Source organism: Podarcis liolepis (genome assembly GCF_965112155.1).
Source record: "Podarcis liolepis genome assembly, chromosome: 2".
Lineage (NCBI taxonomy): Eukaryota > Metazoa > Chordata > Lepidosauria > Squamata > Lacertidae > Podarcis > Podarcis liolepis.
The window spans coordinates 126,091,135-126,114,990 of record NC_139555.1 but is presented as its reverse complement, the minus strand read 5'-3'; the positions used below and the strand labels follow the sequence as shown (position 1 = coordinate 126,114,990).

The following is a 23,856-nucleotide window of genomic DNA, read 5'->3' as shown; positions in this document are numbered from 1 at the left end:
ATCCATCTTGCCAATTCCTTGATCATTTTTATCTTTATATTTTCATTCATTTTCTCACCTACACCTCTAAATTTCAAATTAAGTTGTTTCTGACGCATCTCCAATAGAGCTAAACTGTCCCAGACCTGCTCCTGTGTTTTATTTAAATCTACTACTTCATCCTTGATTTTCTCCATCTCTCTCTTATTTTCTTTGACTTCTTTTTGAATCCTTTTCGTTGATTCCTCAGTCGTCTTGGATCTAACTGTCAAATCTTTAATTTTATTTGAAATTTCTCCTACCACTCCCTCTATTTTCTTATCCAACGTTTCCTGTACTTCTCCTAATTTTTTCTCCATATGTTGTTCATTTTGTTTAAATTCTTCCTTTATTTTTAACCACAAAATATCCAAATCCTTGATCTCTTCCTGTCTGGAAATTTTCCTTTCTCCTGGTTCCCCCCCAATTTTTTCCCCATTTCCCCCTGCCATTTTAGATTAATTACTGCAGTAAAATATTCTGTCCACCGGGGGGGGGGGTAGATGATTCAACCTGTGATGTGGTCCAAAAGAGCCAACAGAGTAAAGATAAGCAGTATAAAATATAATCCTTGCTTGCAATTTCACTCTATTACTCTAGGTGTCACCCTCGGTTTTCCTCCACCCCCCACAATGACTTTCACTTTTTATCTCTTTTTGTTCCTAATTCAGGTTACACCAGTGTCAGTAGTACATAACTACTTTAAATATTAGTCCAACTCAAAGTCCATCAGAGGTCCTCTTCTTCTGCTCTTCTGCAACTTGACAAGTCAGTCCTTTGATGAAGTTTCCACTGGTGTTCAACCACTTGTTGGCCGAATCCACCAGAGTGTAAATACAGGAAGCACTTTTTATTCTTGTATCCCAGTTCAGTCTTTATTTCTAGCCACTTGCTGGCTTAATCCACAAGGAGATGTAGAATTATCATATACTAGGGAACAGACCCTCACTTTACTCCAAACTCAGTTTTTTCTAGCCTCTTGCTGGCTTAATACGCAAAAAAAGTTCAGGAAGGGGACTGTATCAAACAGCCAAGTTTCAGGAGGGGAGTGGGGTTGTTTTTCCTGGGGAAAATTGCAGTGAATGATAGCAACACAACCTTTAAAGTGCTTATGGGTGTGGCAACATTTCTAATAATTAAGAACTTAAAGGTCCACATAAAATAAGACTGCCAAGTCTGTTTCTTCTTCACCTAAAATTCAATCTCTTTCTCCCCTTTGCCGGTCTAACATATCAAAGAAGGGATAAGTAATAAACTCTCTTTCTCTTTCTCCTGTCTTTTACCGGCAAGGGCGTAGCAGAAAAACCACAAATGCAACCTTGAAACCTCCACAAGCAGATGGTTTTAGTCAAAGATAAACGATGTTGTAAAAGGATTTATTGCAGTCTCTGAAGACTTTATGGGTTCTCCCTCCCTTTTCCTCCCTTTCTGCTCGAAGCCTTTTCAGACCTGGAGTGTTACTTTTCATCCACCTCAAAAATATTCCCAAGAAAAGTTTACAAAGTCCTTCTTTTTAACTCTTCTCTAATAACTTGTTTCAAAATGCCCTTTGCCTCAGTACATTGTTTTGTTTTGTACTCATTCAGCAGGAGCTTTCACTTCCTTCTTTGTCCTTGTGACTTTAATCTCTGCACCATTTTCTCACCGCTGCAGGGACGGACTCCCTTTTTACATCCCACAGCATCCGAATTTTCTTTACTAGAATTGCAATTTTCACAGGATAAATATATCCTGTAAGCGTTTAAAATTCTTTTCTTATTCCTTTGGATGTTTGCTAATGTCATCTGAAGCTTGAGACAGCACAGCTGGAGGTTTAGGATCAGAGTTTTCCTTCTACTGCTTGGCCTCCCTTCCCAGGTTGAGGAGCCCCTCACTTCCCTCTACGGCACTTGCATAAATCATCTGCTTGACTGTTGGACTCACTATTGGTCTTGTCTGCTCAATGTGCCAGAGCCTGTCATCACATGCAGTGAAAGTCCCCGTCTCACCAAGGGATTGAGACCCATCAATTATCCTCAACTGGTTTAGTTGGCCTGTCAAAGCTTTTCCTGGCTTGTGTCTGCTTTTGCATGCTGACAGCTTCTAGGACCCACAGGTGAGAGCTGAGTACAGGTTGGGGATTAATGGTGGACCAATCACCCCAGAAGGAGCCCTATATGTCCCCCACGAGAGGTACTATCCCAGCCCCAACACCCCATGACATAATACTATTAATGTATTTGATAGATCAGAAATAAATTTGTGTCTCCAGCAATAAAACTAACAGCTTCATCCTATGAATGAGTCAGTGCTAAATATGGAAGTCTGAAGTTTCCATTAAGTACAGTTATATATTGATGTTTAATATTGAGCTTCTTCAGTGTGACACAGATTCTGCATAGAAATAGAGGAGGTAAGTCCAGGAGTGATGCAAATGGAGAAAGGACAGTGAGAGAGGCCTGGGCAGAGAATTTACACTAGGATAGTCCTGTGACAGAAAACGGGCACAAGATCAGGTGTCACATCATAATTATAAATACTAATTGGGATGAGTGACAATTGAACTTGATGTGTGTCATATTCCTTTGTTCTCTCCCTTGAAACACCAACAGGATTTTGTCTCCCCGCACTCTGAAGCAGACGATGGAGAAGACAGGCAAGAGTTCTGGGGGGCCATCTTTAAATTCAAAAGGAATAACGAAGAAACCATTTGAATGTATAGAGTGTGGAAAGAGCTTCAGTCGAAGTCAAACCCTTAGAGTACATCATCGAGCTCACACAGGGGGGAAACCATTAAAATGTATAGAGTGTGGAAAGAGCTTCAATCGAAGTGAAACTCTTAGAATACATCAGCGAACTCACACAGGGGAGAAACCATTTAAATGTATAGAGTGTGGGAAAACCTTCAGTCAAAGCGGACACTTAAGACTACATCAACGAACTCACACAGGTGAGAAACCATTTGAATGTATAGAGTGTGGAAAGGGCTTCAGTCAAAGGGGAAACCTTAGAATACATCAGCGAACTCACACAGGGGAGAAACCATTCAGATGCATGGAGTGTGGAAAGAGCTTCAGTGATAGTGGGAAACTTCGACTACATCATCGAACTCACACAGGGGAGAAACCATTTAAATGTATAGAGTGTGGAAAGAGCTTCTCTAATAGTGGGAAACTTCAACGACATCATCTAACTCACACAGGGGAGAAACCATTCGGATGCATCGAGTGTGGAAAGAGCTTCTCTCACAGTGGGAAACTTCGACGACATAATCTAACTCACACAGGGGAAAAACCATTTAAATGTATAGAGTGTGGAAAGAGCTTCAGTCAAAGTGGACACTATAGACTACATCAACAAACTCACACAGTGGAGAAAGCATTTAAATGTATAGAGTGTGGAAAGAGCTTCAGCCAAAGTGAGAAACTTCAACAACATCATCGAACTCATACAGGGGAGAAACCATTTAAATGTATAGAGTGTGGGAAAAGTTTCAATAAAAGTGGACACTATAGAGAACATCAGCGAACTCATACAGGGGAAAAACCATTTGAATGTATAGAGTGTGGAAAGAGCTTCGCTCATAGTGGGAAACTTCGACTACATCAACGAACTCACACAGGGGAAAAACCATTCAAATGTATAGAGTGTGGAAAGAGCTTCAGTCAAAGTGGACAATATAGACAACATCAACGAACTCACACAGGGGGAAAACCATTTAAATGTATAGAGTGTGGAAAGAGCTTCAGTCTAAGTGAAACCCTTAGAAAACATCAGCGAACTCACACAGGGGAGAAACCATTTAATTGTATGCAGTGTGGGAAAACCTTCAGTCAAAGGGGACACTTAAGAGAACATCAGCGAACTCACACAGGGGAAAAACCATTTGAATGTATAGAGTGTGGAAAGAGCTTCAGTCAAAGTGGGCACTGTAAACGACATCAACGAACACACATGGGAAAAACCATTTGAATGTATGGAGTGTGGAAGGAGCTTCAGTTGAAGTGAAAACTCTTTGCTATTTGCTGTTTAGTAGCGCTGCAGAGAGCTTGCTGGGGAGACCATGCATTAAAAAGGGACGTTGTGGGCTTTTCCACAAATTTTGCCAGAAAGTGAAAATCATAAGTTATATCTGGTCTTGAGATTCTTTGAATGAAATTTAGCTTGCCTATAGCTGAACAATACAAAGTTTTGTTAGGAAATGGCTTATCTTCACCTGTAAAGGTGAAACCACACACCATAGGTGTTTCCTTCCCATTTGCATTTTCTAAACATAGCATTTCAACAAGATCATCAATTTTTGCAGTTTGATGAACCAGGAAAGATCAATTTTTGCCCTTCTCAATTTGCATGGATAAGTAATTTTTAGCTATGCCTAATTCCACCACTTGAGCCAGACATCCTGGAGACCCTGAGCCAGACATCCTGCAGAGTGAAGTCAAATGGGCCTTAGAAAGCACTGCAAATAACAAGGCCAGTGGAATTTTATGAAGAAGAACCTACATGGGATGGGGGTGGGCCAAGGTTTTGAAAATGGTATAGGTGCAATATACTCTGAACAAAAGGCTAAACTAATTGTAAATAACGTGGTTACGGAAGAATTTAGAATAGAAAAAGGGACACGACAGGGGTGCCCAATCTCCCCATTGCTTTTCATATCGGTCCTGGAGGTCTTGCTAAATATGATTAGAAGGGACCGGTTGGTTAAAGGTATACAGGTCGGAGCTAAACAATATAAACTGAGAGCATTTGCAGATGACTTAGTATTGACGCTACAGGAGCCAGAATCCAGTACCAAGAGGGTTTTAGAATTAATTCAGGAATTTGGTCAAGTGGCAGGTTTTAAACTAAATAAGTTAAAAACCAATGTTTTAGAGAAAAAATTAACACCGATTGAAAGAGATAGATTTCAGAATGAGACAGGACTAACTGTGGTAAAAAAAGTGAAATATTTGGGAATTAATATGACAGCCAAAAATGGGAATTTGTTTAAAGATAACTATGAAAAATGTTGGACGGAAGTGAAAAAAGATTTAGAAATTTGGCTAAATTTGAAGCTTTCACTGTTGGGCCGAATTGCTGCGATAAAAATGAATGTATTGCCGAGAATGTTGTTTTTATTTCAGACATTGCAAATTGTGGACAAGATGGACTGTTTTAAGAAGGAGCAGAAAGATATTTCTAGATTTGTCTGGCAGGGCAAGAAGCCTAGAATAAAATTTAAAATACTAACAGATGCAAAGAAAAGAGGTGGATTTGCCCTGCCAGACTTGAAACTTTATTATGAATCAGCAGCGTTTTGCTGGTTGAAGGAATGGCTACTTCTTGAAAACACAGACATTTTGGATTTAGAAGGTTTTAACAATGTATTTGGATGGCATGCATACTTGTGGTATGACAAGGTCAAAGCCCATAAAGCATTTAAAAATCATATTGTCAGGAAAGCTTTGTTTAACATTTGGATAAGATATAAAGATTTGTTGGAAAATAAAACCCCAAGGTGGCTGTTACCAATGGAAGAAAAGCTTTGAAAAGGCTCAATATGGAGGCCAAATGGCGACATATTGTGAGATTTTGGAGCAAGAAGGAGATAAATTGAAATTGCAGAGTTTTGAAAAATTAAAGGATAAAGTGAAAGACTGGCTCCATTATTATCAGATAATGGAGGTATATAATTTGGATAAGAAAATTGGCTTCCAGGTGGAAAAGTCAAAATTAGAAACAGAACTGTTAGATCCCAAAACTAAGAATCTGTCAAGAATATATAACTTGCTGTTGAAATGGAATACTCAGGATGAAACGGTGAAATCTGCTATGATTAAATGGGCACAAGATGTTGGATATAATATTTTTGCTGACTGGGAACAGTTATGGACCACAGGTATGAAGTTTACGGCATGTAATGCCTTAAGAGAGAATATTATGAAAATGATATACAGGTGGTACATGACCCCAGTCAAGCTTGCAAAAATCTATCATTTACCCGATAGTAAATGTTGGAAATGTAAGAAAACTGAAGGTACATTTTTTCACCTTTGGTGGACGTGCCCTAGGATTAAGGCTTTCTGGGAAATGATATATAATGAATTGAAAAAGGTATTTAAATATACCTTCTTGAAGAAACCAGAGGCCTTTCTCCTGGGCATTGTCAGCCAACTGGTGCAAAAGAAGGACAGAACTTTTTTATGTATGCTACAACAGCAGCAAGAATACTAATCGCTAAGTATTGGAAGACACAAGATCTACCCACTATGGAAGAATGGCAGATGAAGGTGATCGACTACATGGAATTGGCTGAGATGACTGGCAGAATCCGAGACCAGGGAGAAGAGTCGGTGAAAGAAGACTGGAAGAAATTTAAAGACTATTTAAAGAAATACTGTAAAATTAATGAATGTTAGAAAGATGTTGGATAGAAACTAAGCGGTTTCCAGCTGTAATGCTTTAGGAGATATGAAAAAAGGAGTAGATAGGTAGCCGTGTTGGTCTGCCATAGTCAAAATAAAAAATTCCTTCCAGTAGCACCTTAAAGACCAACTAAGTTAGTTCTTGGTATGAGCTTTCGTGTGCATGCACACTTCTTCAGATACACTGAAATAGAAGTTGCCAGATCCTTCTATATAGTGAGAAGGTGGGGAGGGGTGTTACTCAGAAGGATGGTGGGAATGGGAGATAGGCAGATAGCTGGGAGAGCCTGTTGACGACTCTTAACGACTGTAATAGGTCTTACAGGAAAAGGCAAGGGGTGGGAAGGTGAGAAATGGTTTAGTTATGTATAGTGAGATAAGAATCCAATGTCTTTGTTAAGCCCAGGTCTTTTCATGGTTTTAAGTTTGGTAATGAGTTGTAATTCAGCAGCTTCTCTTTCCAGTCTATTTCTGAAATTCCTTTGTAGTAAAACAGCTACTTTGAGATCTTGTATAGAATGCCCTGGGAGATTGAAGTGTTCTCCTACTGGTTTCTCTGTTCTGTGATTCTTGATGTCAGATTTATGTCCGTTTATTCTTTGGCGTAAGGTTTGGCCTGTTTGTCCAATATAGAGAGCTGAAGGACACTGTTGGCATTTGATGGCATACACAATGTTAGACGATGAGCAATTAAATAGTCCCGAGATGGTATGTGTGATGTTGTTGGGGCCAGTAATGGTGTTGTCCGGGTGTATGTGGCAGCAAAGTTGGCATCTGGGTTTATTGCAGGCTCTGGTGCCAGTGTCTGTGTTAAGTCTGGTTGTAGTATTATTGTGGGTTAGGAGTTGTTTAAGATTGGGTGGCTGTCTGTAGGCAATGAAAGGTCTTCCTCCCAGAGCTTGAGAAAGAGAACTGTCATTGTCCAGGAGAGGTTGTAGATCTCTGATGATGCGTTGTACTGTTTTAACTTGGGAGCTGTATGTGATGACTAGAGGTGTTCTGTTATTTTCTTTTTTGGGTCTGTCTTGCAGCAAGTTCTCTCTGGGTATCAGTCTGGCTCTGTTGATCTGTTGTCTAACTTCATCTGCTGGGTATTTTAGTTCTGAGAAGGTTTGCTGTAGATCCCTTAGGTGAGAGTCTCTGTCTGTAGAATTGGAACAGATGCGGCTGTAACGTAGTGCCTGGCTATATACAATGGACTGTTTGGTATGTTTGGGATGGTAGCTAGAGGCATGTAGATATGTTTGTCGGTCAGTTGGTTTGCGGTATAAGGTGGTGTCTATGCGCCCATCCTGTATTTTTATAGTAGTGTCCAAAAAATGTATTTCTTGCATAGATTGATTCATTGTAAGGTTGATTGTGGGGTGAAAATCATTAAATTTCTGGTGAAAGGTGTCCAGGGTCTGTTGACCATGTGTCCAGATGATAAAAATATCATCAATGTATCGCAGGTACAAGAGAGGTTTGAGTGGGTAGGAGTTCAGGAAACGTTGTTCTAAATCTGCCATGAAGATGTTGGCATACTGTGGGGCCATGCGGGTGCCCATTGCTGTGCCGCTGATCTGAAGAAACAGGTCATCACCGAATTTGAAGTTGTTGTGGGTAAGGACAAATTGGCAGAGTTTGGTGGCAAGGTCCGCTGTGGTTTTATCTGATATGGTGTTCCTTATGGCTTGTAAACCATCGTTGTGTGGGATGTTGGTGTACAGAGATTCCACATCCATAGTAGCTAGTATAGTGTTGTTGGGAAGATTATTTAAAGATTGTATTTTCCTCAGAAAATCTGTGGTGTCACGTACATAGCTGGGAGCATTGATGGCATATGGTTTCAGAACAGGGACTCCACATGGACCCCTCCTGAGGGACGCAATACCACACTGGACTTGTACATTGACTGCTTCCGCCACAGAATCCAAACAGATGTGACCAGAAAACACCATCACTTACAACAAAATCTAAACCATGCTGAAAGGAGAGCCATAAATAATCTCAGAAACAACCCAGACATTATAATTAAAGAAGCAGACAAAGGTGGAGCTGTCGTCATCATGAACAAAACTGACTACATTCAGGAGGCTCACAAACAACTTTCCAATACCGCCTTTTACACAAAATTGGACTCAGACCCCACACAAGAATACAAGAAAGAACTAAACAAGATTGTTAAGGAGCTACCCCCACACATCCAAGAACAGATCCTCACCAACACACCAACAGAACCTCGACCAGGAACTTTCTATCTTCTACCCAAAATACACAAACCAGGAAATCCAGGACGCCCCATCATTTCAGGTATTGGCACTGTTACAGTGGGTGTCTCCGGTTATATGGACTCTGTTCTGAAACCATATGCCATCAATGCTCCCAGCTATGTACGTGACACCACAGATTTTCTGAGGAAAATACAATCTTTAAATAATCTTCCCAACAACACTATACTAGCTACTATGGATGTGGAATCTCTGTACACCAACATCCCACACAACGATGGTTTACAAGCCATAAGGAACACCATATCAGATAAAACCACAGCGGACCTTGCCACCAAACTCTGCCAATTTGTCCTTACCCACAACAACTTCAAATTCGGTGATGACCTGTTTCTTCAGATCAGCGGCACAGCAATGGGCACCCGCATGGCCCCACAGTATGCCAACATCTTCATGGCAGATTTAGAACAACGTTTCCTGAACTCCTACCCACTCAAACCTCTCTTGTACCTGCGATACATTGATGATATTTTTATCATCTGGACACATGGTCAACAGACCCTGGACACCTTTCACCAGAAATTTAATGATTTTCACCCCACAATCAACCTTACAATGAATCAATCTATGCAAGAAATACATTTTTTGGACACTACTATAAAAATACAGGATGGGCGCATAGACACCACCTTATACCGCAAACCAACTGACCGACAAACATATCTACATGCCTCTAGCTACCATCCCAAACATACCAAACAGTCCATTGTATATAGCCAGGCACTACGTTACAGCCGCATCTGTTCCAATTCTACAGACAGAGACTCTCACCTAAGGGATCTACAGCAAACCTTCTCAGAACTAAAATACCCAGCAGATGAAGTTAGACAACAGATCAACAGAGCCAGACTGATACCCAGAGAGAACTTGCTGCAAGACAGACCCAAAAAAGAAAATAACAGAACACCTCTAGTCATCACATACAGCTCCCAAGTTAAAACAGTACAACGCATCATCAGAGATCTACAACCTCTCCTGGACAATGACAGTTCTCTTTCTCAAGCTCTGGGAGGAAGACCTTTCATTGCCTACAGACAGCCACCCAATCTTAAACAACTCCTAACCCACAATAATACTACAACCAGACTTAACACAGACACTGGCACCAGAGCCTGCAATAAACCCAGATGCCAACTTTGCTGCCACATACACCCGGACAACACCATTACTGGCCCCAACAACATCACACATACCATCTCGGGACTATTTAATTGCTCATCGTCTAACATTGTGTATGCCATCAAATGCCAACAGTGTCCTTCAGCTCTCTATATTGGACAAACAGGCCAAACCTTACGCCAAAGAATAAACGGACATAAATCTGACATCAAGAATCACAGAACAGAGAAACCAGTAGGAGAACACTTCAATCTCCCAGGGCATTCTATACAAGATCTCAAAGTAGCTGTTTTACTACAAAGGAATTTCAGAAATAGACTGGAAAGAGAAGCTGCTGAATTACAACTCATTACCAAACTTAAAACCATGAAAAGACCTGGGCTTAACAAAGACATTGGATTCTTATCTCACTATACATAACTAAACCATTTCTCACCTTCCCACCCCTTGCCTTTTCCTGTAAGACCTATTACAGTCGTTAAGAGTCGTCAACAGGCTCTCCCAGCTATCTGCCTATCTCCCATTCCCACCATCCTTCTGAGTAACACCCCTCCCCACCTTCTCACTATATAGAAGGATCTGGCAACTTCTATTTCAGTGTATCTGAAGAAGTGTGCATGCACACGAAAGCTCATACCAAGAACTAACTTAGTTGGTCTTTAAGGTGCTACTGGAAGGAATTTTTTATTATGAAAAAAGGAGTATAAAATGGGTAAAAGTTTAATGGTAAGGATTTGCTGAATTAACAAATTGAACTGGAATACAAAGAAGGGAAGTAGGAGGTCGGAGAAAATAAGGGTATGGAAGTTATGTTATTGAAAATTAATGTGTGTTTTTAATTGCTTATTATTTTGTATGTTTATTTTTTATTTTTGCTTATATTCAAAAAATGTTTTTCAATAAATATATTTATAAAAAAAAGTCCTGTGTGAGTGCCTGGAGGCGGTTGGAGGATGTATGGCGGCTAACGGATTGAGGTTGAATCCTGACAAGACAGATGCACTGTTTTGGTGGGACATTCCAGGCAAGATTGGAGAATTCCTGGTCCTGAAAGGGGTAACTGTGCCCCTGAAGGACCAGGTGTGCAGCCTGGGAGTCATTTTGGACTCACAGGTGTGCATGGAGGCACACGTCAATTCTGTGTCCATGGCAGTGTCTACCAGCTGCATCTGGTATGTAGGCTGAGACCCTACCTGCCCCCAGACTGTCTCGCCAGAGTGGTGCATGCTCTAGTTATCTCCCGCTTGGACTACTGCAATGCGCTTTATGTGGGGCTACCTTTGAAGGTGACCTGGAAACGACAACTAATCCAGAATGCGGCAGCTAGACAGTTGACTGGAAGCGGCCAAGACCACATAACAGCACCAGTCTTGAAAGACCTACATTGGCTCCCAGTATGTTTTCGAGCACCATTCAAAGTGTTGGTACTGACCTTTGAACCCTAAACGGCCTCAGCCCAGTAGACTTGAAGGAGCATCTCCACCCCCATCATTTTGCCTGGACAATGAGGTCCAGCTCCGAGGGCCTTCTGGCGGTTCCCTCACTGTGAGAAGCGAAGTTACAGGGAGCCAGGCAGAGGGCCGTCTCAGTATTGGCGCCCACTCTGTGGAAAGCCCTCCCATCATGTATCAAATAAATAAACAACTATCTGACATTTAGAAGACATCTGAAGGCAGCTCTGTTTAAGGAAGGTTTTAATGATTGAAGTTTTCATGTATTTTTAATATTTTGTTGGAAGCCACCCAGAATGGCTGGGGTTAATAATAATAATAAAAAATACTAATTTTGAACTAATCCTTCAGTCCTGCTTCTGGAGAGTCTTCCTGCAAGCAGACCACTGTGTACACAAGGGTTTCACAAACCTGGGTTTCCATCTCTTTTTGGAAGACAACTGCTAAAGACATAGGAAAAACAATCACTGGAAAACAAATAAATATTGATATATATTTATGAAGGCAACCCAGCTTAGGGAAGATTTTTATGTTGATGTTTCATCGTGTAAATAAACAATAATAGTCACACATACGTATATACGTATATTATTTAAACTATACAAATAATTGTAATAAATCAGCACGGCCCCTGCGTCTTATTACTGCCTCCCTATTACCTATGCCAATCTTCAGCAGACATGGATTATGCCTTTCCTGTTCTTCTGGCCTTTTTGAGGAGCCAGGAAGAGTCTCCGTAAGACCCTCAACTTAACTCTATTGAAATGATAAAATAACAAAAGTAAATAAGGAAAGAATAAGTGTGCAGCTGCCACCCTGCTGTGGAGGGAAACATCCATCCATCATCTCACACACAAATAGGAAGCCCCCCGCTCCCGCCCCCATTTCCACTCTCCGCTGTGGGGAGAGAGGCGACTTGGGGGGAGGGGGGGCCATTTCCCGACGGAGCCTCAAGAGCAGGAGGCCAAAGGCAGCGCCATCTCTTCCTGTCTCCATCCCAAGACAGGCAGGGGCTGCTCTGCCAACGTAGCTCTAGAGGCGCGCGCCTGCGACAAGGAACCCGAAGTGTCTCTAGGTCGGAAGTTTCCAGGGGGCCCAAAGCGGAAAGTGGGAGGTTTTCCGAAGGGGAGGAGGGGTGTGGGTTGACTAATTCCCCTCACCCCCCCTACTCCGCTTTCTATTGCGGGGAAGGAACCCGGAAGAGCGAGCAAGGGAGGCGGAGGTCCAGAGAGGACAAAGAGGTAAAGAGGCTGCGTGGGAAAGGGGGCGATTTAGGGGGAAGAGGGAAAGACAGAGACCCCTCCTGCAAACAGAGCCATAGCTATGGGGGTGGGCTAGCCGGGGGGGGGGGTTGTTTCTTTGCACCAGGTGGCGCCTCCAGCAGGGCGCCGTTGAGGATGTCTTTGTGGGGACGCAAATGTCTCCAGTTGGGTCTTTGACTCGGGGGAAATACAGCCTAGTTTCACCCCTGCCCGCAAAAAAGCCCCCCTCCTGGGCCTCATAAGGAGGGGCTCCGATCCCCGCAATCCTGCTGCGAAGGGGGGGGCCCAACACCTGCAGGGATTGCGTGGCAGGATCTCCTTTGGAGCCCCCCACCACCACCCATGTTTCTTTTTCCTGGGGGTCCAGGAGGTGCTCAAGGCCCCCGATCCATGCAATCCAGCTGCCCTCTCCTTTGCAGCGCCCCCCCCTCCACACGCGTCTCTTTTCCCCGGGGGCTCAAGCGAGGCTGAACTGCCCTGCACCCCCCCCCCCGGGCTCTCTTGCCTGAACTGAAACGTGATGCCCAACAAGGGGGTCCCCACGAAGACCCCCGTCCCCAAGCAGCCTTGGATTTGAACCCAGGACCCAAACACGACGCCCCCCCGCCCTTTGCCGTTCCCCCCTGGCAGGAATCCCTGCGCCTTGAGGGAGAGACGGAGGCCACGAAAGGGTTAAAGGAAGTGAAATAGGCCTGGATAGAGACCCCCCCCATCTCCGTCTTGGGAGGCCCCTCCGGATGGAGAGGTTGGCGCGCCCGGGAGAGATGCGGCGCAGAGGGCGAGGGGTGAGCGATGCCAAGGGGGTCTCTGGGCGCAGGGGAGACTGTGGGACGGAGGGAGGTGGGCAGAGGAAGTTGGGGGGCTGAGGGAGGAATGGCAGCATCCCTGGGGGATAGGAGGCCAGCCGAGCAGAGAGGGAGGGAGGAAGACTCTTCCTTTTGGAGAGATGTCTCCATCCTTGGGCGCTGGAGGAGGAATCTCCGGTGGTGGGTCTGCCTTGGCTTCTCCCTCCTGCCCAGGAATCTGCCACTCCTTCAAGTCGACCCGAGAGAGAGAGTTGTCCCTGATGGTGGGGTTCTTTCCACTGATTCCCCCACCTTTCCCCCCATGGAAGCTCAATCCTCTCCCCACTGATCCTCTCAAGCTACTGCATTGGTGGCTGTGGGCTGCATTATACCAAGTCAAACCCTTGGTCCACCTTGGAGAGCAGAAGAGAGAAAAAGGTTGAAGGTCCTGAGAGGGAGGAGGGAGGAGGAGGCCTTCTCCAAAGCGGCTCTTTGCTTCTGGAAGCCCCGCCCAGGAAGTAGCCAGATACCTCTGCCTCTCTCTCAGGCTCCCATTCTTAAGTGTTTCCTCTGCATGGTTAATCGATGGTGCTGGTGCTGATGATGTATATATACCAATCCAGGAATATGGGGGAAGGATGCTACAAAAAGGTTTTCAGGGTTTATTGGTAAGTATATCCTGAAAGCATTTCTATTACTTTTATTTTTTGTAGGCAATGTCAGAGTGGGTTACAAACTGAGATACAATCTATCAGCATCCAAAGATCCATAATCCGCCCCAGTCTGGGGCATTTCCATGATAGACAATGCCTGTGGCTGAAGGCTCTACACCCAGGGATGTGCATCTGCAGGCCTGGAATTGCCAGTATTACAGGAAAGGGTTGGGAACTTGCCAAATTTACAGACTGTATGTGAGTGAGTTTGTGTGGGGGGTGATAGTTTACAGCAACTGTGTAAGTTTCTCCATCCGTAACTTTTCAAGAACCGATATTGCGGTAGGAATTCCAAAATAATTATGCAAAATCTACAAAGAGACTCTCAGGATAATGGAGATTGCGAGTCTTCCTGGTCCACAGTTCACATCCTCAGCCTGCAGCCCACAAATGCTGAGACCATAAACCTTTTATTAGCCCTTAATGGGACACCAGCTACTTTGTTAGACTTTTTTCAACACATGAATATTTTTGAATACTTTTCCAGTGACGTAAATAGCACTTCCATTTTACTCATTCCACACAGGAGAGAATCTGATCAGCAAGTCTGCGCTCAACTTCTTCCTTGAAACAGAAAAATGCAGAGACTTTGAGAGGTATGTCCTTCCTCTTGCCTGGCAGACTGTATCTTGTAGGTCTCGTTTCATTTTGTGGGAACATGAGAAAAGTCCTGCTGTATTAGGATCAGGGCCCACCTCGTCCATCATCCTCTTCTCACAAGGACCAGCCAAAGAGAAACCCCCCAGGAGGGCCAACAACTGTCTCCCCACTCAGGACTCCCAGCCCCTCGGATTCAGATGAATAATTCCTCCGTAGGGGGAGGGGGAGTAATAGCTGGGAACTGAAGGACTGCTACTGAAATGGTGGGTGGTTCTGAGAAGGTGGACACAATGGAGCCGCCTCAGGAAGTAAATGGTGCAGGATTAGGGAATGTGTGCAGTTGGTTGGAGTGTATCAGGAAGATGTTACACATCACGGAGGAAGGGGGAAACAATACAGATATTTAGCTTTTTCAGAGGAGGAGGAAGATGGAGAAAGTGTGTCCCTCCAGATGCTGTTCCAGTAGAACTCCCATCATCCCTGGTCGTTGGCCATCCTTGCTTGGGCTGATGGCACTTTGAGTCCAACCACATCTGGAGTGCCAGAGGTGTCGCACCTCACCATAGATGGTTCCTCTAGGAGCTCAGACTCACTTGGGAGGTCCGGGTGGGTATAGATACCAAGGGTCACTGAGACACGTTTTCAGGGATTATGATTGATACCTAGACTCCAAATCCAAGGTGCCCACACTAAATGAAGGTTTTGATGATACCCTCAAAGGGGTCTGGTTTATATTCCAGAAGACGGCCAACCAGAGGATAGATCTGAAGGTTCTGAACTGAGTTCAGAATCGAGATTCTGAGTTACGATTCAGGCTGAGAAATGGAGGCAGGGATCCTAAATGTCATCTAACGATGGTTTCCCCCCTCACGCTCTCTTCTGGTGGAAGCATCTCTGACTGCACCTCCTCTCTCAAAAGTCAGATTCTGTCCTTCCACCCCCTTTTGTTGACATCCATCTGCCTCGAGACACAATGTAGAGTCTCCATGAGGTTGAAGTCAAACAGGGGTGTTAGAAGCACAGACGTGACCCCCGCAGAATACAGGGCAGTGTGTGTGGATGTCCTGGGCTGCCTACACGACAAGGCCATCTTCTCCAGCAGGGTGGCCCCATTTAAAAATGCAAAAATCCGGACAGAGTTGTTGAGCTTTCTAAAAATACAAATTCTCCCCAAAAGAAGCAGATTTTGAGCTTTCCTGATGTTTCCCACCATAGAAATCTTCGGAATGTAATGGAGCAGCGGTTTTGCCTTGTGTGGGTGATAAATCCCAGTCTGTACACAGGCTTCTTGCCTAATCTAAAAAGGCTTTATTATGTACAGAAAAACCATCATAAATCACCCCGGAGATTGGGCGGACATTCTCTCCGGCTCAACAGCTAAAAGCAAAAGTAACTAACACGCAAAGAAAGATTCCCGTATGTGAACAAAACCAGGCCTCAAGATGTGAGACGGTCACACAGAACTGTTTAACCCTGTAAGTTCTGGTTCTCCTCACAAGAAACGGCAGCCTTGCCAGACGTCTAGGTGGACCTTTTGCCGATCTTGTGAAAATCCTCCTCGATTCCCGGGGGGGAGCAGACCTATCTCAACCTTCTCAACCTTCTTGATATGGTCCAAAGGGAAGCAGAGCAATATTTTTGGCCCCAGCTTGGCCCCAGGAGTTACCGGAAGGAGGCATACAAGGACTCCATCCAACATCTTGCAATGTATTTGGACCGATAGAAGCTCCATATAAAGCGCTCAGGAGTCCAGCTGTGTTGCAAGGAGGGCTTTATTCCAACTGCAGTCCTGCAGCATCATAAAGTACCATAAATCAGCCTTCCTACATACGGGGGAGAAGCCATTGTGGAGAAGTCAAGCATACCTCTGTATACAAGCTGGCTATAGACCAATTAGGCAGCACACCATCTCTTGGGATGCTGACTCACCACATGGAACTGAGTCAGCATTTCTACTTAGCATAGTGTTAACTCCTTGATACCCACAACACTCCAACACAATCGTCTTAAGGACGGCACTCCCGATTTGTGTAGGGTTTACTGCTTAGCCTCTTCTTTTCCTGAAGATATTCATGCAAGTCTGCAGAGGTTTAGGATCAGAGTTTTTCTTCTGCTTCTTGGCCTCCCTTCCCAGGTTGATGAGCCCCTCAGTTCCCTCTACGGCACTTGCATAAACCACCCGCTTAACCATTGGAGTCACTATTGGTCTCGTCTGCTCAATGTGCCAGAGCCTGTCATCACATGCAGTGAAAGTCCCCATCTCACCAAGGGATTGAGACCCATCAATTATCCTTAACTGGTTTAGTTGGCCTGTCAAAGCTTTTCCTGGGTTGTGTGTGCTGTTGCATGCTGACAGCGTCTAGGACCCACAGGTGAGAGCTGAGTACAGGTTGGGGATTAATGGTGGACCAATCATCCCAGAAGGAGCCCTATATGTCCCCCACAAGAGGTACTATCCCAGCCCCAACACCCCATGACATAATACTATTAATGTATTTGATATCTCAGGAATAAATTTGTGTCTCCAGCAATAAAACTAACAGCTTCACCCCATGAATGAATCAATGCTAAATGTCCAAGGCTGAAGTTTCCATTAAGTGCACTTATATATTGATGTTTAATATCGAGCTTCTTCAGTGTGACACAGATTCCGCATTGAAATAGAGGAGGTACGTCCAGGAGTGAGGCAAATGGAGAAAGGACAGTGAGAGAGGCCTGGGCAGAGAATTTACACTAGGATAGTCCAGTGTCAGAAAACGGGAACGAGATCAGGTGGCACATCATAATTATAAATACTAATTGGGATGAGTGCCAATTGAACTTGATGTGTGTCATATTCCTTTGTTCTCTCCCTTGAAACACCAACAGGATTTTGTCTCCCTGCACTCTGAAGCAGACGATGGAGAAGTCAGGCAAGAGTTCTGGGGTGCCATCTGTAAATTCAAAAGGATTAACGAAGAAACTATTTGAATGTATAGAGTGTGGAAAGAGCTTCATTCGAAGTGAAAACCTTAGAATACATCATCGAACTCACACAGGGGAGAAACCATTTAAATGTATAGAGTGTGGAAAGAGCTACGCTCATAGTGGGAAACTTCGACTACATCATCGAGCTCACATAGGGGAGAAACCATTTAAATGTATAGAGTGTGGAAAGAGCTTCAATCGAAGTGAAACCCTTACAATACATCATCGAACTCACACAGGGGAGAAACCATTTAAATGTATGCAGTGTGGGAAGACCTTCAGTCAAAGCGGACACTTAAGACTACATCAACGAACTCACACAGGGGAAAAACCATTTGAATGTATAGAGTGTGGAAAGAGCTTCAGTCGAAGGGGAAACTTTAGAATACATCAGCGAACTCACACAGGGGAGAAACCATTCATATGTATGGAGTGTGGAAAGAGCTTCAGTGAAAGTGGGAAACTTCGCCTACATCATCGAACTCACACAGGGGAGAAACCATTTAAATGTATAGAGTGTGGAAAGAGCTTCTCTCGTGGTGGGAAACTTCGACTACATCATCGAACTCACACAGGGGAGAAACCATTTAAATGTATGCAGTGTGGGAAAACCTTCAGTCAAAGGGGAAACTTAAGACAACATCAACAAACTCACACTGGGGAAAAACCATTTAAATGTGTAGAGTGTGGAAAGAGCTTCAGTCAAAGTGGACACTATAGACTACATCAACAAACTCACACAGTGGAGAAACCATTTAAATGTATAGAGTGTGGAAGGAGCTTCAGTCAAAGTGAGAAATTTCAACAACATCATCGAACCCACGCAGGGCAGAAACCATTTAAATGTATGCAGTGTGGGAAAAGTTTCAATCATAGTGGAAACTATAGACTACATCAACAAACTCACACAGGGGAGAAACCATTTGACTGTATAGAGTGTGGAAAGAGCTTCACCCATAGAGGACATCTTCGACTACATCATCGAACTCACACAGGGGAAAAACCATTTAAATGTTTGGAGTGTGGGAAAAGCTTCAGTCATAGTTCAAGCCTTAGAATACATCAGCGAACTCACACAGGGGAGAAACCATTCAGTTGTATGGAGTGTGGAAAGAGCTTCCGTGAAAGTGGGAAACTTCACCTACATCATCGAACCCACACAGGGGAGAAACCATTTGAATGTATAGAGTGTGGAAAGAGCTTCACTCATAGAGGACATCTTCGAATACATCATCGAACTCACACAGGGGAAAAACCATTTGAATGTATAGAGTGTGGAAAGAGCTTCAGTCGAAGTGGAAACCTTAGAATACATCATCGAACTCACACGGGAGAAACCATTTAAATGTATGCAGTGTGGGAAAACCTTCAATCAAAGTGGACACTATAAACTACATCATCGAACTCACACAGGGGAGAAACCATTTAAATGCATAGTGTGTGGAAAGAGCTTCAATCAAAGTGGACACTGTAAACTACATCAACGAACTCACACGGGAAAAACCATTTGAATGTATAGAGTGTGGAAAGAGCTTCAGTTGAAGTGGAAACTATGGAGTTTGGAGTTTACAGGGTTAAAACTCCTTGGTGACCTGTATCTGGGAGGGGCCTGAAGCAGGGCCGTACGTCACAGGCTTTGTCTGTCTTTGTCTGTGAGAGTTGGTTTCACTCTAGACTGAGAGACACTGCAAGAGAGACTGTGTGTGCTTTTAGCACGGGAAAGATGCCGGAAAGCTCTGATGGAATGAGACTGATTTATGGCTTGTAAATAAACACTTTTTAGAGATGGCAACGAACTGTCTCTGGACTTGATTTATCCCTCTATCTCACACGGACTGCAGGACCGCTGCGACTCTGCTTTCCTGCCCAGGTCAGCCCCCCAGCAGAGCTACACAGGGAAGCGCTGACTGGACAGCAGGATTTAATAGCCAAAGAAACCTTAGAATACATCAGCGAACTCACACAGGGGAGAAACCATTTAAATGTACAGAGTGTGGAAAGAGTTTCAGTCAAAGTGGACACTATAAAATACATCAATTTCACATGGGTGAAACCCTTTAAATGTAAGGAGTACGGAAAGTAATGCAGGTAACATCTTAAAATAGTAGAATACAAGATGCAATGTAATGTTAGGGAGGGGGTGTCATCTGGAGAGCTGGTGGTGAATAATGGTGGGCTGAGAGTCACATGATTTTTTGGTCTTTGGTGGAGAGATTGGAAATGTTCATGTTTGAAGTTGGGATGCGAGAGTTGTGAAAAGTGGAGTGTGAGACTTTTTGTGTTGCTTTGGATGTACAGTTGTTTAATATACGAAGAGTCGCATCACTCCCATTGTTATAATTGCAATAAGGAACAATTAAGACAGAAATCTGAAAGCATCTTCTTACATGCAGATGGTAGTCTTGAAATCCTTGTATATAGTTTATATTGTACGAATTAAATGTGTTACTGCACTTCCTCATTTTTGGCTACGTCAAGGTTGAAGTGTTGAAATAAAACATTATCTCTGGTGGCATCATATAGCTTGTAGCTGGGACCCAGATACGAAGCCTGCTTGCACCCGTGATTGGAACAAAGTGGTAGTCTAAATGTGTTTTGCCTTTTTAGCTTTATAAGATATGAAACTCACTTATGTTTGCAATTGGAACCCATAGTGGTTAACACACAAAACTAGGGCAGCTTTCGGTGTGCTGCTTTTGTCAATAGGTAAATTCTGGGGGTGGGGCTTTGACCAAATAAGGGCAATAAGGGATGGGCATCAGGTATGATCGGGCGGTCTGATAGGCTGTAACCTCTGCGCCAGGTTACAGGAGGGACATTTACCCCGGGGGGAAGTTAAACGCCTGTGTTGTTCTGACCTGGGTGTGCCTGAATAGCTCCCCCATGCTTGCAACAATGTTTTTCTTTAAATAAATTTTACTATTTCACCAATGGGCTCAGAATTTATATGAAAGGCTCCTAGGCCTTTCAGCTTTAGGAGCCAGTGTTTTATTCCTCACATAGAGCAGAGTGGGCACCATCAGAGCCTCTGGCAGCAATGTGCCCGGCGGTGGCACAGGTGTGTGTTAAATGCTTCACTGTAAGCTCCTAGCCAATTATCCCCCAAATAACAGACACAGGGGAGAAACCATACGGATGATGATTATGTGGAAAGATGTTCAGGCAGGTCCCAAACTTATAATGCTAAGGGACAACTGTGGGAATGTTAAGGATAGTAGGAAAGGATATGTTGAATAAGTGATATCCTTCCTTCACTCATGCTAGTGAGTGATGTAGCAGAGCAGTTTCCCCTGAATATAGCAGGAAGATAGTTTGCAGATTCATTTGAATCTCTTTAGGTAAGTCATCCAATCTGGCTTGCCCAGGTGGATTATTCCTCGTGTCCCCTTTTATCCCTCCTAAAAGAGAAAAGAGTCTTTCCTTAAAAAATAATAAAAAAAATACTCACCTTTCAGTTCACAGTTTGATCCCTGAAAGGCCGGCTTTACTTTAGCATTAACATTAAGCATTAACATTAAGCATTGTTAGGTGTCATCTTCGTTCCGGAGCTCACAGAGGCTGGGAATCCAAGCAGGCAAAGGGAGATAAGGACACTGGAATGGGAGAGGGAGGAGGGGCAGCCGAGTGGCATAGCTTCAGAGAACAGAGAGCAAGCAGCAGATACCAATCTTAGCTCAGAGACAGAAGGAGAGGGGCCAGGAATAGCTAGCCCCAAAACTCGAAGGTGCAAAAAGGTCAGTGAGAGGAGGGGAAAAGAGCGGAGGCGGGGGGCCGCTAGGGGCGCCTGGGAAGATGGCCGACAATACCATCTCTCCGGCTCACACGAGGTAGTTTAGGGGCTGATTATGGGAGTATATCAGCCTCCCGATTTCTTCCCAGGGGATGAGAAGATGCTGCCTCGCCCGCGGTTGCCCATAAATCACCTCTGAGTTCAAAAGAAGGAGGGGGTGGGGGCACTGGACGGAAAGCCCTCGAGTGAGCTCTGGATCTCCCTGAAGCTACTTCTGAGAGCGACGCTGGTTGCATTACTTAAGATTAACAATTGGATATAAAAAGTAAATGCACATGTTTTGAGCGAAGGAAAGGATATTTTAACTGCTAATTAAGCCAGCCACTGAGAAGTTAAAAGCGATGGGAATGAACTGAACAGCAGATTACTTCTAAGAATTACAGCTATGTTGGTATGTAAAAACGGAACCGAAAGGGGGGGGGAGCCTCTTCTTTTATTTACGATACTGCCTAACAAACCCTCCCCTAGAAGAACCGTCATATGACTGATAGCAAGCGAGATGGGAAAACAACTGTGTGGAAACAAAAATATTAACTAAAGGATTTCCTTTTTAGAAGGTATGAAGAAAATGAAAGGCTCTCTGATGACGCACTTAACCGGGATCCACCATTATGAGACAGACTAAGTTGCGAGACTGATAGTCAGAAGGGGGAGGTGAGCCATTGCTTTGTTAACATGTTTGGATTGTGTCTTTGAGTCAGCAAACCCTCCCCTGGAAAGACTGATTTATGGTCCAACTGGTCTGGGAAAATTAATGAGCAGACGCGTAAGACTTTATTACGTCAGAACAGACTAAAATGGCGCCTGCCGCTCGAACAGGACTGTTGGATCAGCGTGTGGTGATTTAAGGAGAGCCTTACAAAGTTCACACAGAAACATAACAATGTTTGGTTTAACTCGCCTGCAGAAACAACTCAGAGGCTATTAAGAAGAAAAATGATAACAACAAGAAGACTGGAAGATGGGATTTGTGAACAGCAAAAGCAGTAGAAATATGAGATGATTGGACCCTTACCGAGCTCGAAACATGGGGACCCCCAACAAAAAATTCAGGATTATGTAATATGTATTGGTATAATTTGGAACAATTAATGTGATTTGATTGGATTGTTAAATGGAAAACTTAATAAAAATTATTATAAAAAAGAAGTGCAGAAGCGAAAGGGTTTTTTCCTCTGTTGGAAGAAGAGGAAGGGGCGGAGTTTAAACTTGGCAACTGCAAACTTGGAGTCAGACACGGAGTGAAGGAACTCCAGAGTGATTTATGTGTTTGAGCAATAAACCTTGAGATAATAACTGTCGGTGTCTTGCGTCTGTGCGAGAGCCAAGCCATTACTGTTAGGATACATAAGGCACAAAGGTAAACTCTTCCCGGTGGCCTTGCCACATTCCCCCCTTTCAAGCTTAGAAACAAGTTACAGTTGTTTCTCCAGCTTGACCCTCATGTTGAACTCTGGTATAGACAATTGTCTCTTCCAGGGGAACCTCCTCAGGGGGCGTTTCACAATTTTTTTTGTTTCGGTGTGTCTGACTCTGCGTGACCCCATGCACCAGAGCACGCCAGGCACTCCTGTCTTCCACGGCCTCCTGCAGTTTGGTCAGACTCATGTTGGTAGCTTCGAGAACACTGTCCAACCATCTCGTCCTCTGCCGTCCCCTTCTCCTTGTGCTCTCCATCTTTCCCAACATCAGGGTCTTTCCCAGGGTGTCTTCTCATGAGGTGGCCAAAGTATTGGAGCCTTAGCTTCAGGATCTGTCCTTCCAGTGAGCACTCAGGGCTGATTTCCTTCAGAATGGAGAGGTTGGATCTTCTTGCAGTCCATGGGACTCTCAAGAGTCTCCTCCAGCACCAGAATTCAAAAGCATCAATTCTTTGGCGATCAGCCTTCTTGATGGTCCAGCTCTCACTTCCATACATCACTACTGGGAAAACCATAGGTTTTACTATACAGACATTTGTTGGCAAGGTGATGCCTTTACTTTTTAAGATGCTGTCCAGGTTTGTCATTGCTTTTCTCCCAAGAAGCAGGCGTCTTTTAATTTTGTGGCTGCTGTCACCATATGCAGTGATCATGGAGATCAGGAAAGTAAAATCTCTCACTGCCTCCATTTCTTCCCCTTCTATTTGCCAGGCAGTGATGGAAGCAGAGGCCATGATCTTCTTTTTGATGTTGAGGTTCGGACCATATTTTTGCGCTCTCCTCTTTCACCCTCATTAAAAAGTTATGCTGGATTTCTCAGAGGCCTTTAATACCATTGACCACAACAACCTCCTGGAACATGTAGAGGAGCTGGGAGCTGGCGGCACTGTTATGCAGTGGGTCCGCTCCTTTCTCCTGGGTCGTATCCAGAAGGTGGTCTTGGGGGATGAGTGTTGGACCCCTGGGCTCTCACTTGTGGGGTGCCACAGGGTTCCATCCTCTTCCACATGCTGCTGGGAGAGATCTAGACCCAGTTCTACCTCTCTTTCAAATCGGAACCAGTGAAGGTGGTGA

At 44.1% G+C, this 23,856-nt stretch overlaps 3 protein-coding genes across 7 annotated transcripts in view; all 3 read left to right on the top strand.

The window, feature by feature from the left end:
* The window catches only part of LOC310699310 (uncharacterized protein), a gene marked incomplete at its 3' end in the record, with an annotated part of 67,988 nt that extends 64,019 nt beyond the window's left edge, over positions 1–3,969 (top strand). Inside the window, exon 4 of the mRNA XM_083486956.1 lies at positions 3,620–3,969. Coding sequence (XP_083343082.1) covers positions 3,620–3,969 — 350 coding nt within the window. The remainder of the gene's footprint in view (positions 1–3,619) is intronic.
* LOC310701328 (uncharacterized protein) overlaps positions 1–23,856 on the top strand; it is a 110,286-nt gene that overhangs the window by 50,378 nt on the left and 36,052 nt on the right. The window contains exon 1 of one of the 5 annotated variants that reach the window (XM_083492074.1): positions 12,275–12,485. The exons of 2 other annotated variants lie outside the window; for them this stretch is intronic. Coding sequence is in view for 1 of the 3 variants with exons in the window: in XM_083492068.1 (XP_083348194.1) it covers positions 13,453–13,492 (40 nt within the window). In the remaining 2 variants the exon portion in view is untranslated. Of the gene's footprint in view, positions 1–12,274; positions 12,486–13,326; positions 13,493–13,758; positions 13,960–23,856 lie in introns of those variants that run through there. 2 more of the 5 variants (XM_083492068.1, XM_083492075.1) reach the window with 2 other exon arrangements.
* LOC310701649 (uncharacterized protein) lies at positions 13,243–22,384 on the top strand. The gene is made up of 3 exons (XM_083492876.1): positions 13,243–13,291; positions 14,531–14,600; positions 17,473–22,384. The coding sequence occupies exon 3, from the start codon at positions 17,504–17,506 to the stop codon at positions 18,914–18,916; it is 1,413 nt and encodes a 470-aa protein (XP_083349002.1). The 5' UTR covers positions 13,243–13,291; positions 14,531–14,600; positions 17,473–17,503; the 3' UTR covers positions 18,917–22,384.

Coding starts and splice junctions, on each gene's coding strand:
- LOC310701649 (XM_083492876.1), top strand. CDS start 17,504: ATGGAGAAGTCAGGCAAGAGTTCTGGGGTGCCATCTGTAAATTCAAAA.